Here is a 16,915-nt window from a genome sequence, read left to right on the forward strand (position 1 = left end):
CCTTCTATTCTAAAAACAAATAGCCTATAATAAAAATGCTATCATAGGAGGATGGTTTCCAGTTGTATAAACCTGTGAGGGTTCCAGTCTTTCTGTGAAAAGTCATTCTGTCCTGACCTGTCACTTTGTCACTATTCTGTCAACTTGCTCCTTGAACTGTTGACTGTCCAAAGGTAACAGTACAGCATATGTTTACTTAATTTTCATTGTCACAATGTTTCAAAATCTTTAAATGAAAAGTAAAATTGTACCAAAATTAAATAAATTAAAATTCATATGACAATGAAGATGATGATACCTTTTAACAAGACAGCACAAGTGAATAGAAACTCAGACTGCAATGCACACGTTTTTAAATGAAACTAACAACTGTCCAGCAAATTGGAAGGATTAGAAAATGGAAGTGAGGAATAAAATAATTATTGTTGCTTTTTAAAACAGTTTCATCTCTACAACAAGGCCTTAAAGATTTGCCTTAATACATCTGTATACAATACAATTTAACACCATTATATCATATAATTCAAAGATGTGTGTATGATAATCCTATTGTTTATAGTAATACATTAGGATGTACTTTAATATGATGTATTTTAATATTAGTAATAGAATTAATTAGACTTAGACTTAGACAGACTTTATTGATCCCTTTGGGAAATTACGTTTCCAGCAGCAAATACAGACAAAAGAACTAGCAGAAGAGATTAGATAAGATTTTTTTCCAGCTCATCTCTTCAGAAGTGTTATAGGCATTCTGTTTATTGGAAATTTAATACAAGTGTAATAAGCATTCTGTTTATTGGAAATTTAATACAGGGCCGGTTTTTGCTATGGGCAATGTGGGCGACCACCCAGGGCGCACTCTATGTGAGGGCGCACGAGCGCCCTCAAAAAAACAAACAAACAAACAAACAAAAAAACTAAACTCAAAACAAAACTCGCCAGTTTTCTAGACATTTCCATGTTAAGTTAGTGGAGTGGGCGCTGGGGCGCCCTCATTGTCACGTCAACTTGCTGCTGAGAGTCGTACAGGTTGTGTGTGTCCGTAGAGGCAAGGGGGAGGGGGGCGGGTATCAACTTGCGACTGCAGAGGTTGGCAAGGGGGAGGGGGGCGAGGGATAGACTGATGCCAGGCCACAGAACACAAACTGCTTCCAGCTTATTTAAGATTATATATAGAGTTGTCTTTTTTTTTGCTTTCTTCTGGGATTTTTCAAGCATGTGCAGTTTATATACTGTATTTTATTTATTGATCTTGTTTTTTCTTTGTTCTAGTTACGTTTTTGTATTTAAGATTATATGTAATAAAATAATACAAATAATATAATATATTGTTGTGTTGGTGGCGGGGTTTGGGGATGGTTCGCCCGGGGCGCAAATCTAGCCAGAACCGCCTCTGGGTCAGACACACTGTAAGTAACAGTAACGAAAGAGAGGACATTCTTCAGCAAATCGTTGAGGAGCTTTGTTATCCTGAATATTAGGGTTTTTCCTTTTACCTCAGTACAGTGTAAGATGTGTCTTAAAGCATATTGGCCACATTGGTGACAGCACTGAGCCATAAGAGCTGCTATTTGGTCTGTATTGGTGAACTAATTTAGTTGCTACATCTAATTAGAAATCAGGGCTCCAATGGTCTACACCACTGTATTTATCATAATTTATTGTATCTAATTACCCAAGGCCATTTTTGGATCTATGTGAAAGAACTATTTAGGGAAAACTACTTTTAATATTGGCACAGTAGATATTTATGATGTTACTTTTGTAGATATTACAATATATTTGGTGGTGATAGCGTTGCTGTTTGACTTTAAAAGCAGTGTCTATGGTTTGGCACAAGGATATTTTGAATTCTCGTACTAAGGTGGTTTTTGGGCTGGTTTTAAATGGACACTGTGCTTATTTTGTCACACAGACCTGGCAACCCTGAGGTTCCGCCTTTCATCCTCCTGAAACAATATTGAGTTTTGTTTGACCTGCCCCGGCTATTTTAATATTCTAAACGTTTTCTAAGATACGTTTTAATACATGTTCAACGGGTTCAGTGTCAAAAAAAATCCGTTAAATTTTTGTTTTCTAACTACGTGGTTACTCTACGTCGGTAGTCGATTGTGTGAAGTTTGTCCCATGATACGTTCCGTACATAAAGACATGACAGTAACGTGATTAGTTTATCATTCGCCCGACTCCTTTCGATTCTGTAACAATTCACCAAGAATGTCTTGGTTTCTTGTGTTTTTGTCGTCGGTGCTGGTGGTCTGCGGGGCTAACCGCTGTCCGTGTCAGAGGCCGGAGCTCTGCCGGCCGATCCGCGAGGAGAGAGACTTCGAGGTAGTGAACTTTAGCAAACACAACCCGGTCTGACGTGAATTTACAGCCTTAGCACAAAATATCTCTAACACGCCACATCAGTAAGGAGACATAAATCTCGACAGACGTCAAAACTGCTACTGGAGTCAGTGTTGACAGGTGTATTTCAACAGTATGACAGCAAATAAGATTTAAAATAGCAGAGATGGAGGAAGTACTTTGATGTTTTGATTAAGTAAAAGAAGGGAAACCACATTTTAGAAATACTCTGTTACCAGCAAAAATCCTCGTGGTGCTGAGATAAATGGAAGGACACTGAAAAGATGCAGATAGTTTACACTTAATGTCGTATATGTCGTGCTTTGGATAGTGAACATTGAATTGTCATCTTCACCTACAAAAACTATGATAACCTAGACAAACTAACCTAACTGGTGAATCAAAAATGCGAACTGTAGTTTTATTTGAGGAATTGTGCAGAGAAAATAAAACATCTACAAGACAAAGGACTTTAAAAGTTTCAGGGAAGGAGATAAGATACGATTCAAGGAGATAAACCAGCGCTGTAAACACCACTATAAATCCTGTTGTTGAACTTATCTACTGACATTTCTATTTTCTGTTCCTCTTTATGCATGCAGTGTGTCTGTGTGTTCTTTATGGTGGTGTGATATTTGAGGAGGTTCCCCTTTTCTGGATCTATTTGGCCTCTTTTGGACTGTTGTTACTTAGAAACTTACATGTCAAAATGCAATATTTGCCCTTTTATTATTCATGTAATTAAGCCTTCCCACAGGGGACAATTTGACTTGTCAAACACAGGTGCAACTAATGCACATGTCGGATGTTAAATGTAGTTTATTTGTACAAATGGAAAGTAAAACATTGATCACAATTTACTATATAGGGCCAGGGTATGCTCAGGTTACTCCTAATATTAACAGTGTGCTTTGATCGTTAATACAAATCATCAGTATTGACCCTAACTCTTTAACCGTGGAGAGATGTCATTGGAATAACATTAAAAATAACAGTTTTCTGCCCACCAGTTTAGATTAAATCAAATAATTGACTTGATCACTGCCAGTTTTGATTTTGTATTAATTATTTTATCTATCTCATAGAAATTCCAAACATAGTTGTAATTAGAAGATCTCTGGCTGCTTGTGATAAACAGTTAAGTTTTTGACATTTACATTATTAATAAGTCCAAGGAAATGATGAATTGACTTTTGAAACTGCAGTCACTGTCCCCAGCTCTGCTTTGCCTTGAGTTTAGGATAAAAGGAAGTGAGACTGACCAAAAAGAAATCTCTTACTTATTTCCTTTTTGGGGATTCATCAATTAACAAACTGTAAGAAAAAGAAATGGTGGGACACAAAAGGAGTATGAATAAAAGCATTTATCCTTACCGTCGTGTGTCTGTGTGGCCTCTGTTTTCAGGTGTTTGTGTTTGATGTTGGTGGAAAGACATGGAAGTCTTACAACTGGAGCATGGTGACAACAGTGGCCATGTTTGGAAAATATGATGCTGAACTCATGTGTTACGCTCACTCCAAAAGAGCACGAGTGGTCCTCAAAGGTAGAGTAACTTTCTCTCTTCTCTATAATAAGAAGTGATTTGGAAGTTTTACAAAGGTAATGGGCTAAAGGAGTTATGTACACCCCTTTTTTGTTTACATAATTATGTTTTTAATACCACATACTGCTCCTGTCAACATTCATTGACCCATTACCTGTCTCTTTCTTTACTTGTTGGTGCCAAAAGGTGACGTTCACATCTCCTACATTGTGGACCAGCAGAACAGGACAGCATGGATAACAGAGCGAGTCAAGTTGGCCAAAAGTCAGTTCATGGATGGAATCAACATTGACATTGAGCAAGCCGTGGAGGAAGGCTCGCCCGAATACTACGCTCTGACAGACCTGGTCAAAGAGACCACTGAGGCTTTCCACAGGGAGATGCCAGGATCCCAGGTGAGGGAGATGCTCTGACAGTATCACCTTGAATAAGTACATGCAAGACTGTAAGCCTTTCCTAACCTGCCTGGTCTGATAATAAATTTTAAAACAATCAATCTCGTATTTGCCTTTCCCTGATCTCTAGGTGTCATTTGATGTTGCCTGGTCACCAAAATGTATCGACAAGCGCTGCTATGATTACGTCACCATCGCTGAATCCTGCGACCTGCTGTTCGTCATGTCCTACGATGAGCAGAGTCAGATCATGGGGGACTGTATTGCAATGGCAAATGCCCCCGTCTCTCAAACACTAGATGGTTTGTTGTCCAGTTGTGTGGAAGCAAATGAAAACAAATCAGCTTGTTAATGCAGAGCTACTCGTCACCATATGAATTGTCTGTTCTCTCTTTTAAGCTTATGACCAGTATTTGAATCTGAAGATCGATCCAAAGAAGCTGGTGATGGGAGTGCCATGGTACGGTTATGACTACCCATGCCTCAACCTTTCCCAGGTGAGATGTTCATTTAAAATATATAGAGTTTAAATGTTTGCTGAAGAATAAGTCTGGTAATACTGATATTTTTAGCAATGTGAGCAGCACGGCCCTAGGAATGGCAATGTCTCAAAAACTGTTGGGATAGATTCCTGTGGATTATTTTTTTTTACCTACATTCACGATTCCCTGAGGATGAACCCCAATGGCTTTGGTGATCACCGTACTTTTGCCCATTCCCATCAGCCTCAGCTGTACTTTGTGTTTAGTGCTAATTTGCAAATGTTAGCATGCAGAGATACTTTACTAAAATGATGGCTTAGCATCAGCATGTTATCTGTTATTGTTATTGTGAGTTCTTTGGATGTGGTTTCCTTGCTGAAGTTAGCATTTAGCTCAAAGCATATAACCCTTAATGTTTTTTTCTTATGACAGGAGGGAATATGCTCTATACCCAAAGTTCCTTTCCGTGGAGCTCCCTGCAGTGACGCAGCTGGAAAGCAGAAAACATACAAGTGGATCATGAAGCAGGTCAACAGCTCATTGTCTGGCAGGATGTGGGACAGCAAGCAACAGGCTCCCTACTTCAATTACAAGGTGCATTATCTTTATAGTCTAAAATGACTCATTTAAAATTTCAAGGACTTGCTGGGAACACTCCCACTAAATCCATTAGTCTGAAATGTGAAAGGTAGGTGCAGAAAATATCATCAGCGTCATTTTAATTTTTACTTCATAGTAGTTCAGTAGTAACATGTGGTGTACTTAAAATATATCTGTTTGGGTTAGATGTTTTATTGTTAGCAAAGTGGGCAACCATTCTATGGGTTATTTGTCTTTCTGCCAAGGTTGAGCCTCGCCAACTTCACCCCCTTCACCTTAGTTCTAATAAATTACAACCCTACAAATCAGGCGGGCATTTCAGGCAAGGGCTATTTATCTGGAGTGCCGGCATCCACCCGAGCTACCACAGTGTCACTTCCCAGACAAAACAAATCGCCTCTTCGAAGCAGTAGTAAAACACTCTGGTGAACGCCCTCTCACTGGAGTCTAAAAGCCTTCACCTTCACCACAAGGTGGTGCCATCATCAGCTCTCATTTTGTCATTTCTTTATTTTTTTTTCTTTAGGATCAGCAGGGACAGATTCATCAGGTTTGGTATGATGACCCGCAGAGCATTTGTCCCAAGGCGAACTCTGTGAAATCTAAAGGTTTGAGGGGCATTGGCATGTGGAATGGCAACATCTTGGATTACGGCGATGAAACGGTTGCCAGGCAGCAGACCGCAATGATGTGGAATGCCCTGTTAGGATGCTAGCTGGGATACGCTTAACAGTGCTGCAGAAATTTACACCACCCCTGATCCTGCTCCTGTTTGTTGCTAAGTCAATATATCCCTTTGTAGTAGCAATGGGGTGTGACTACCCTCTGAGTTCAGGGATGCATACTTGCACTTCAGAGTTTATTGTGGCTTTTATTGCTGTTGTCTTTGAACGTAGCTACATCTCAGACATTCCTTTGTGCTAACTGAAATAACTGTGATTCTCCAAAAAAGACAACCAATCTTCTTGTTGCACACACACACTGTATATTTGATTGACCAATGTTGAGCTTGCTGAGGTCTGTGCACTTTTATATTTTTCATAAATAAAACATTTTATGGTAAATCTATAACTTGTTGAAGTTACATAACCATCTAAACATTTTAGTTTTAGCTTCCTTAGCAACAAGCTTACAGCACCTGAGAGAAATGAGAAGATAAGTCAACAATGTCAGTGCTTTGAACAAATGAGGCAGCACCAAGTGGCATGTCATAATAATAAAATGTAGAAAAACAACAAGTACAAAACTCAGTTATGAAATAGTGAGCACAAATGCATAAAAGCAATATTTTTCAATCCCTCTCCTGAAACTTTGGATTCATAACAAAATTTATCTGTGCCAGCAGAGTTAAGGCCGTACAACAGTCTTGAGTACAGTCCTGCAAATGCTGAATTAGATGGAGGTGTTCTGAACTTGTGGTCTGTCCCGGGTGGTATTTCCAAAGCCTAGAGAGGCTATGTGCCCAGTATGAGATGACTGGTTTTTCTTCTGGGCCAGTTCAGCCCTCAGGGCCCTCAGCTCTGTGGCAGCCTGTTTCCTCAACTACACAGCCATACATGGGAAAAAATAAAAGTGAATGTACTAAACAGTCTTATTAACAAGCAAAAGTGGCTCTGATGACTGCTGTCCTAATGAAAAGTAGTTCTCAAACATCTCTTGACTAACTCATTCATCAGCTGCTTTTCTACTTGGTCAAAGTTATAGTCATATGTTGATACACAGAAAGTAAGTTACCTTTATCTCTGTTACCAGCTTCATCTTGGCATCTTCAACCTTCCTCTTCAGGTTGTCAATCTCATGGCTCTCTGTCATGATCTGAATGATGAGTTCATTCTGAAATAAAAGATATTTCATTCAGTACATATCACAGTCTTAAGGTAAAGGTCAGTTTCTCCATACACTATTTCGTTGACAATTGCTGCCCAGTCATTCTTTGTTGGAGGGATTGGCTGCAGCCACTTCCATGTGACTGCTTTAAGTATTTTAAACAGATATTCATCCCAAGTTGTGAGTTTTTCTGGGATTATGTCCAGGCATAATGTGACAAAGGTCAATAAACAAACATGTTCATTATTTTTTGAGAAATCTCCCGCCAATATGTAAAAATTCAAAGGCAAGTCCAGAATATTTAACCTTGATGGAGGATCTGCCTTGTCGTCTCGGCTTCCCTCTGTTATCTCTGGCCTGGAGCTGGTGCAAGAGTTTGTTGTAAAATGTCTCCAACTCTTGTCTCAAGTTTCTCAGGTTGTCCTCCAGCGGTGCTGTGGCCTTTTTCGTTTCAAAGTATTTCTTTTTCCAGCTGTCACGTGCTTTATGTTTAAGGGGAAGAAAAGAGCAGCAGCGGAGTTTAGTTATTCTTGACAAATTTAACTTTTCTTTATTTAGTTACTTTCTTGAATATAATGGGATCCCACTACTATCCAACATGAGTCATCAAACAGAGGTTTTGTAGTAGAGTTACTATCCCTCAATATCTGAGGAGCTCGGTTTTGTTGAGGTCTCATGAAACACTTTAAACAATATTTTGTGCCCACCTTGGTTCCTCCGGTGTCTGTTTTGGGCCAATAAATCTTTCCCCTTTCTTAGCAGCTCTTGTCTTGTCCACTCCAGCTGTTTTCTCTCCTCCCTCACCTGCTTGATTTCCTCGATCAGTTCTTCTCCTAACAGAAACAAACCACGTTAGTTGTCTTTAAAAGAAGAAAGATTGTTCCTTCTTGGTAGGTGGCCAAAGCAACAGCTTACTGTTTGCCTGAAAGACAGGAGAATCAACGGTCTTGTGGGTGACCGAGGCCAAGCCTAGACCTGGAGGTGGAGAGGTGCACCGAACAGGCCGAGACAACACAGCTGGACTTTCTGTCACCTTAAAGCAGACAGTAAACACAACATGAGTCTTTATTTGGATAGTTTTCCGTGGGTTTGTGCAGATTCAAGTCCTTTGTTCACCTCAAAGACCTCAAGCTTTCCACTAAACCCACCTGCTGGCAGAGGAATTTAGACTAATCACCTAACCAAATGACTTGCAAGAGACTGTCAGCTTCCTGCCTGTCTTAAAAGGCCTGTAAAAAATAATTCCAAAACAACCTTTTCCACATAGAGGAAAGAAGAAAGAAAACATGCTATATTAGTTTTAGTCCAATGACAGATTACCCCACTCGCTGGTTTATTCCTGATGGACTTCAGCGCATGTGCATCTTTTGATTTCCCAAGCCTGCAAACAGACACACTGTTAGGTGATCAAGCACTAGTAGTACTAGTATCACAAAGTACAAGTATGGCACACAGTAGTGCTTTTGCTCAGTGTGCTCTCCACACTGTGTGTGTTTGTACCCGTCTGTGAGGGAGAAGCCTGAATCTCGGTCTTCCAATGATTCTGCTACTCCTGAATCTCTGGCCGCTCTGTTTTCTCTGTGGTATTGTTTCTTCTTTCTGCAGGCGTCTTCTTTTTCTGGCAACTTCTTCACCTGAGCTGAATCAGCTTCAGGTTGTTGTAAAACTGTGGTTACAGAGCAAATAAAGAGCTTGGTTATATAATGAGAGATCTTGGAAGACCAAAAGAAAAGTAAAAAACTTAAATAAAACACTATTTTGTGATTGTGTCTAAAACCTGCCTGTGCCTGAAACTGCCTTTTCAGTGAAGTTTGTAAAATGAATTATTGCTGTTTCTTTTTCATATCAACCATTAGAGAGACTTGGTTTTCAGCTACGTGTTTGCTGCAGTTTCAAGTAAACAGGTGACAGATGTTAGAGCAGGAACTTGTCAAACTAAACTGGAAATACACTCCCTGTCTGAGGTTACTTACTGCACTGTTAATTTTTTACCTTTATTCAGTGACACAGGGCCTCCCTTTTGATTCTGAGTCTTCCTTGGACAACACTGTGTCCACTCAGGCTTGTTGGAGGAGAGAGCTTCCTCTTCCTTCTCTCCATCTCCCTCTGAAGAACTGTAGCTCTCCTCCTCGTCTTCCTCATCCTCCTCCTCCTCCTCCTCCTCCTCCTCTTCTAGGCTGGGAGTGGGAGGTGGCTGATGGGAACGCTGGGGGATGAGGGGGAATTTAATACGCTCCTTTGTCCCAGTTGGCAGGGTGCATGTCTTGGGAGGGTGGTAATAGGTCGGGTGGTCTGGGGAGCTGCTGCTGGTGTCTGGCGAGAGGGAATGGGAGCGAACGCTGCTGCCATTCTCCACGGTGGGCAGCAGGTAAAGCTCTGGCTGTGGGGCCTGCTCACAGGTGATGATAAGACATTTGCAGAGCTCAAATGGCACAGAACAAAGCATTCTACCCACCTGAGGATTAACAGATAATGCACTGAAATCCAAATATAATTCATGGTAAAATTTAGACATTTCAAAATGATGATATTGAGAGCATAACAAACATAAGTTAATAGTTATGCAACTAGAGGTGACCCCCTACTTTTTTAATAAGGGTTAAGCGTAGCAACAATATACATTTATAATCAGCCTTCTGGGACTGGTAGCTCAAGAAGTGAATTAGAATTAGATTATTTCAATAACTATTCTCTATGATACAAAAAAGGATATATCTCACTGATGATGTAAGAAAATGTTTTATTTATTATGCCAAAGAAAAATCACCAATTCTAGTTATATGCAGATGTGGAACATGAATTCTACATACATACGGTGGAGCGAATGTTTTCACTTTCAGATCTCTCTCCTGTTTGCTTTTAACCTGTAACAGGAAAGAATTTGGTTGGTGTCAGAGTCATGGCAGTAAAAGCTCTGTGTGTGTGTGTGTGTGTCTCTCTCTCTCTCTCTCTCTCTCTCTCTCTCTCTCTCGCTCTCATACACACACATGCTTTACACCCTTTAGTGTTGAAACCTGAATAGTGAACTTGTTAATCAAACTGTCTGCATTGTTTCTCTCCACTGTCTGCCTGGTGAAACACAACCAGCTATAGAAAAGCGCACTAAAGAGCCCCGGCTGCACTCACCAGTGCCAGACTGCGGCCCACACACTTCAGGAAGGAGAATTTGTCGACACTTCTCTCTGTGCCAAGAAGAGCACCCAGCTCGCTCCTCAGAGTTTTCAAGGTGATATCAGGATATACCCTAATAGCATAGTGTTCACAAAGTTAGGTTGTTTTAGTTAATTTTGTTAAGTTTTAAACACTAGTTTTATCTTACAAACACAAGAGAAAGACGCATAAAGTTAGTGTGGATTGCTGTAGGTTTTAGTGACCCATTACTGTCCAAATAAATTCTGTGAAAACTGAATATTGGTTGGAATAGAGAAGCTCTAGTTGTAATGTCTTTACTGCAACACACATGACATAACAAAGGTGAAACACATGTACTGCACTGTGAGAACTGAGGTATAGGCACTGGACTTGGAAGAATTGACACTTAAAAGTTAAACTTAAAAATGATGACTATAAATCAGTTGCATTTGTCTGATGGTTGTAGTTATTAATTAGTTTGCTAATTAAAAGTTTTCATCAAACACAGAGCAAGTTAATCTGATGCATTTCTACAGTTTCAACTATCCAGCAGTGTATTAAATAGTTGGCATCACCTTGACCAACACCACAGCTACACTGCTCACACGTTGCACTAATAATTTAACATTTAACAAGATTTTTTATTCAATGTTTCAAGTCTGTTATAAATATAGGGAAGGGACCACTGAACTCCTTGGTAACTAAACTTTGCTGCTCAATGAACACTGACCTATGCACATGTACTGCTTTCCAGTGTGACAGTCTTTGCATATGTGCTGCTACAATCCACACACATTGTATATTTGGACTGTTTCTTGTCTTCCCCTGAATTGGACATCTTGAATAAAAGTTTACATTTCCTGCAGTTTCACCTGATGAAGCCTGCAGATATGAAGCTCTCTATGGCTTCAGCAGGGACCTTGTTGAGCTTCACATCCCACTGGTCATCTGGTACATAAAGCACATGGAGCTCCACAAACTAGACAGAAACATTAATATTTCAGAGTGCATATAGTGCACTGACATCCTGACTGACTTATATTTGAGTTCAGTCTAAGTTTTGAAAAGAGTTAAATTCCCTCGACGTACCTTGCAACTGGTCGGTCTTCTGTCGTCTGGATATCTCACGGACTCACAAGACAGCTCCATTATCAGGGCAGCAACAGCATGAGGAAAAGCGGAGAAACCCTCGCAGGAAGCCCTTGTGTTTCTCTGCCGCGTGAAGGCGTTGACTGCTAAGTAACAATCTGGTGTAATCAAACACAGTCAGTCGTCCAGTGGAGTTTCTTTTATGAGAGTGCCAGCAGTGGTTGCTCTGGTGCTGATGATGACAACTGCAGTAAAGCGGAGAACTTATCCCCATCTGTGCTCACTATAGACCTGACGTTGTCATGCAGGTTGCATTCATTTTTATTCCATTATTTATGCAGTTATGTTTAGTGTTTTTATGCTCACTCTTTTATACGTGGTTTTTTTTTTAGTTCTAGCGTTTTAATTCATGCGTATTAGCGCTAATACTGGCCTGTTTGAAATATTTTTTTCTTGCTGTAAATGACAGACTTCTAATAGTATTATTCGAGTTCATATACAGACTGCCCATTTAATGTCAATTTCAATCACAAAACATAGCTAATTTGACTATAACAGTTCCCTCATTGTTAATGTGATTTAATAAAGGCCACACATTATATTTATTACAGTAAGGGTTATTGAGTATTTCCAGTAACCTCTTACACGATAGCGTGTGTATGGCGCACTTTCAACACTAGAGGTCGCATTGATATACATTACGAAAAAAAGTGCCATTTTCTGCTTCTCCTCATTCTGTTGTTTATATGTTAAACCTCCAAGATTCAACATTAACACTCAAAGGCTAGAGAAAGAATGGAAGTGGTTGGGTCAGGCTTGACGGCTGTCTGCTTCATAACCCGGGGTCCTGAATTCGAATCTTGCAAGTTCAATTATTTTTGTCCAAGACCAAATGCAAACATTCAAAGTTAAGAGAACACGTTTTGATAGATTATCCAAATAATGTGTTAAAAGTTATCACAATTATTAATCACAGTAGTTCAAAAGTCCAACGAAAGAGATAGAAGAAGTTCTTCATCCCATCCCTGTATCCCTCCGCACCCGCTTCCTGTCTGTATGTGTGTATCACAGACTGTAGGCCGTTGCTAGGCGGAACAGAATCAGAGGGCCAATTGTGTTGTCATTGGCTATGAGGAGTGCAGAGAGGCTGAGAAACGAAGTCAGGAAACAGATTAAAACCAATGTTTGAATGTTGCCTCGGTTTGTCAGTACTGTGAGAAAACTTAAATACTGAAGAGCATGGATGCTAAAACAAGCATCGAAGCTGGTTTTTGTGTGACCCGAGCGAGGCTGGACGCCGAATGTGTCGCAGGTAAGGCTAAGGAGCGAACTAGCTAGCAGCTAGCGTTAGCAGTTAGCGGCGAGCGTTAACACTAGCTTTCTCTTTTAATTACTTACTTTACCTAATTTCCCTTTCCAATCGTTTTTATCGCGTGGGTAAGAGTGTGTTTGTGTTTCCGTAACTGAGGCGTCCCTGACATGAGTTGTGGACCCCCAACGTGGACGGGTGAAAACATAAGGAGCTAATGGTAGTCTCTTTAAATCCCTTTTATAATTGTTTACAGTCACTACCGACATTTTGCATCGCTTTGTGTACTATCCTGGTCATTTTACCAGAGTTTATAACGGTCTATCATGTCGTTGTCATCGTTTTGTGTCTGTTTGTGGTCATTTTGTATAATATTGCGTCTGTATCAGGCTGCATTACACCTGGATGTTAGCAAATTTGAGGTGCCACTACGGCCATGCCCTTTAAGGAAAAGTCAAGCTTTTGATTACTTTTAATCACAACGGTGTTAACAGTATACTGAAGTATAGAGTCGGCAGGATTAAATCTCTAGGAGGAGTTTGTTCAAATACAATGTTCCCAGATGGCGAAAAATGAGCACAATTTGTGTTTTAAAGTCAAAATGGCTGACTTCCTGTTGGTTTGAGGTCATGACATCAGGAAACTTTTTTGCACATCTGGGCATGTTATATATGTGCGCGAGCCTTAATAAGAAAAGTCATATGTAATGGAAAAATTAATCTAATACTAGAGGTAACAGTAAAAGTATTCGGTGATATAAAAGCAATGCAGAAGTAATAGTAATTCAGAATAGAAGGAAAAATATCACGTTCTAGTAAGACATCAAAAATGTCACAGTATAGTATGTGGTCATAGATGTCAAAAAATGCCATAGTATAGTAAGGCATAAAATATGATTTGTTAAATGTTGTCTGTTTCAGCTGTTATATTGAATATTTATCTGTATTTTCATGGTTAGACTGTTGATGAGGAATAGGTAGTAGTGTGTTGATCATTTTCCTTTGTATGTTTCTCTTCAGTTTCCTCCAGGTGTCGCCACTTTATCCACCACATAGTCCACGGTCGCCGAGACATTGTCCATGATTGGAGAGACATTGTTGAGGATGAGGGAGACATCATCCATGATCAGAGACATTGTCCATGACTCACAGAGACGTGCAAAAATTGCAGTGACGGAGTTGACCAATTTGAAGGCATTGTCCGTGATCAGAGAGACATTGTCAATAATCACAGAGACTTTGTCCATAATCTCAGAGACATTGTCCACGATCACAGAGATGTTGTCCATGATCACAGAGATGTTGTCCACGACTTGTCTCACATCTCCACAGAGAGTTATTGTACAATGAAGAGACCAGGACATAGGCCTCCAGGTAATTCACAAACAGCTTTACATACACTGTCCAACACATAGCACTGACATTATATTGTTTATGTTCAGTGTTTAGTATATCAGAAAAGTGTTAAAATAGAAGTAATCTGCAATATAAAAATAATGTATAAGTAATCTTTGTTAATAGAAATAATGTAAAAGTAATTAGCAATGTCAGAAGTAAGATGTAATAGTCAAAGTAATCTGTTATTAGATATAGTTTGTAACAGTAAAAGTTATCTGTAAATTTAGAAGTAATTTGCAATAAGAAAAGTAATATGTAATGGGAAAAGTAATCTAATATTAGAGGTAACGGTAAAAGTAATCTGTAATATAAAAACAATGCAGAAGTAATAGTAATCCAAAATAGAAGGAAAACTGCCAGGTTTTAGTAAGACATCAAAAAGGCCACAGTAAAGCATCAAAAATCTCATAATATAGTAAGACATAAAAATGTCAAATGTTATTGTTAAGGATCAGTCAAAATGGGATTCAAAAATATTGTAACTTCAGTTTGACGGTACATGATCATAAATTCTTAATCTTGTGTACTAGACTACACGGTACAAAACAATATCAGTTCTACAAATAAAATATTGGAGTGAGTTGTTCATACGTGCGTTAATTTTACCTGTTGGTCAGGGGGTGATTTTTATAATATTTTTACAGTGTGTAACAGCCAGTTCTGCAAACAAAAACAAAACAAAACAAAGACATTTTAAACAGTTAACAAGAAGAGGGTCGAAATGTGAAATAATGATTCTATAGGTGATCGTCTGTGGTGGAAGAAATACTCTAGACGTTTTTTTTACTGAAGAATAATAAACAACACAAGTTTAAAGCCTGCATTCAAAAATTTACTTAACTAATAATCTTTATTATTGTTGTGCAGTTCACAGTAACATACATGATTGCTTCAGTGATTAGTTGTTATACATGCAATCAATAATCATTTTACTTTTTCCTTGTTGGTTCTTCAGGAGGTGATGTTAGTCAACAGCCCTCTAATGTTTGTTAAATGTTCTGGTTCAGCTGTAATATTGAATATTTCTCTGTGTTTTCATGGTTAAACTGTTGATGAGGAATAGGTAGTAGTGTATTGATCATTTTCCTTTGTATGTTTCTCTTCAGTTTCTTCCAGGTGTCACCACTTCATCCACCACATAGTCCATGATTGCCGAGACATCATCCATTATTGCAGAGACTTTGTCCATGATCGGAGAGACATTGTTGAGGATGAGGGAGACATCGTCCATGATCAGAGACAATGTCCATGATCGCAGAGACCTTGTCAAAGATGAGAGAGACGTTGTCCGTGATCAGAGACATTGTCCCATGCTTCGTAGAGACCTTGCAATAGAATCGGCGGAGACGGGGGTCACCGATTTCACGGCATTGCCCGCGATCATGGAGACATTGTTAATGATCACAGAGGCACCGTCTATGATCTCAGAGACATCGTCCACGATCACAAAGTCATTGTCCATGATCGCAGAGACTTTGTCCATAATCTCAGAGACATTGTCCGCGATTGCAGAGAGTCTTTGAGACCAAGACAGAGGCCTCCAGGTAATTCACAAACAGCTTTACATCAGCTGTACAAGACAGAGCATTGACATTAAATTGTTTCTGTTGAGTTTTCAGTATATCAGAAAAGTGTAATGATGGAAGTAATCTGCAATATAAAAATAATGTATAAGTAATATGTTAAATAGAAGAACTGTAAAAGTAATGAGCAATATCAGAAATAAGATGTAATAGTCAATGTAATCTATTACTAGATATAGTTTGTAAGGCATAAAAATGTCTAAAAATGTCATCGCATAGTATAGACAATAGTATGTCATTAAAAAGGACACTAGTTTGTCGTTAAAAATATCATTAAAAAAGGCCATATGTTTCTTACTATACTAAAATGTCACGGTGTAGTAAGGCATGTAAAGCCATCAATTGTTCTGGTTCAGCTGTAATGTTGAATATTTATCAGTGTTTTCATGGTTAAACTGTTGATAAGGAATAGGTAGTAGTGTATTGATCATTTTCCTTTGTATATTTCTCTTTGATTTTCTTCAGGTGACACCACTTTGTCCACAACATCGTCCACAAATGCAGAGACTTTGTCCATGATCGGAGAGACATTGTTGAGGATGAGGGAGACATCGTCCATGATCAGAGACATCGTCCACGATCACAAAGTCATTGTCCATGATCGCAGAGACTTTGTCCATAATCTCAGAGACACTGTCCGCGATTGCAGAGAGTCTTTGAGACCAGGACAGACGCCTCCAGGTAATTCACAAACTGCTTTACATCAACTGTTCAACACAGAGCACTGACATTAAACTGTTTATGTTCAGTATTCAGTATATCAGTATTTCATTCTCTGAAACAGCCCTCTGTTTGTTAAATGTTCTGTTACAGCTGTAATGTTGAATATTTATCTGTTATTTCATAGTTAAACTGTTAATGAGGAATATGTAGTAGTATATTGATCATTGCCCTTTGTATATTTCTCTTTGATTTTCTCCAGGTGACACCACTTTGTCCACGACATTGTCCACGATCGCAGAGACTTTGTCCATGATCGGAGAGACATTGTTGAGGATGAGGGAGACATCGTCCACGATCAGAGGCATTGTCCATGATCGCAGAGACCTTGTCAAAGATGAGAGAGACGCTGTCCATGATCAGAGACATTGTCCCATGCTTCGTAGAGACCTTGCGATAGAATCGGCGGAGACGGGGGTCACCGATTTGACGGCACTGCCCGCGATCATGGAAACATTGTCAATGATTACAGAGACCGCGTCTAT

General features: G+C 39.4%; 2 protein-coding genes and 1 long non-coding RNA gene across 3 annotated transcripts; 2 read left to right on the plus strand and 1 right to left on the minus strand.

Moving 5' to 3' along the window:
• Window positions 1–2,138: 2,138 nt before the first annotated feature.
• On the plus strand, window positions 2,139–6,444 carry ctbs (chitobiase, di-N-acetyl-). Its single transcript, XM_018673187.2, has 7 exons — window positions 2,139–2,334; window positions 3,758–3,896; window positions 4,083–4,291; window positions 4,422–4,593; window positions 4,691–4,788; window positions 5,206–5,367; window positions 5,900–6,444. Exons 1-7 carry the CDS (start codon window positions 2,221–2,223, stop codon window positions 6,086–6,088), a joined length of 1,083 nt encoding a protein of 360 aa, XP_018528703.1. The 5' UTR covers window positions 2,139–2,220; the 3' UTR covers window positions 6,089–6,444.
• Window positions 6,445–6,571: 127 nt separating this feature from the next.
• On the minus strand, window positions 6,572–11,676 carry spata1 (spermatogenesis associated 1). The gene is made up of 12 exons (XM_051077245.1): window positions 11,422–11,676; window positions 11,205–11,311; window positions 10,327–10,444; window positions 10,011–10,064; window positions 9,193–9,589; window positions 8,701–8,866; window positions 8,416–8,581; window positions 8,116–8,296; window positions 7,908–8,033; window positions 7,507–7,682; window positions 7,108–7,206; window positions 6,572–6,915 (listed from the first exon to the last, which is right to left on the minus strand). The coding sequence occupies exons 1-12, from the start codon at window positions 11,479–11,481 to the stop codon at window positions 6,766–6,768; spliced, it is 1,800 nt and encodes a 599-aa protein (XP_050933202.1). The 5' UTR covers window positions 11,482–11,676; the 3' UTR covers window positions 6,572–6,765.
• A 1,945-nt stretch (window positions 11,677–13,621) lies between these two features.
• On the plus strand, window positions 13,622–16,764 carry LOC108881161 (uncharacterized). Its single transcript, XR_001960587.2, has 4 exons — window positions 13,622–14,103; window positions 15,234–15,671; window positions 16,176–16,391; window positions 16,633–16,764. It is a non-coding gene; the product is annotated as an uncharacterized LOC108881161 (long non-coding RNA).
• The last annotated feature ends 151 nt before the right edge of the window (window positions 16,765–16,915 follow it).

Source organism: Lates calcarifer, linkage group LG17 (assembly GCF_001640805.2).
Source record: "Lates calcarifer isolate ASB-BC8 linkage group LG17, TLL_Latcal_v3, whole genome shotgun sequence".
Classification (NCBI taxonomy): Eukaryota; Metazoa; Chordata; class Actinopteri; family Centropomidae; genus Lates; species Lates calcarifer.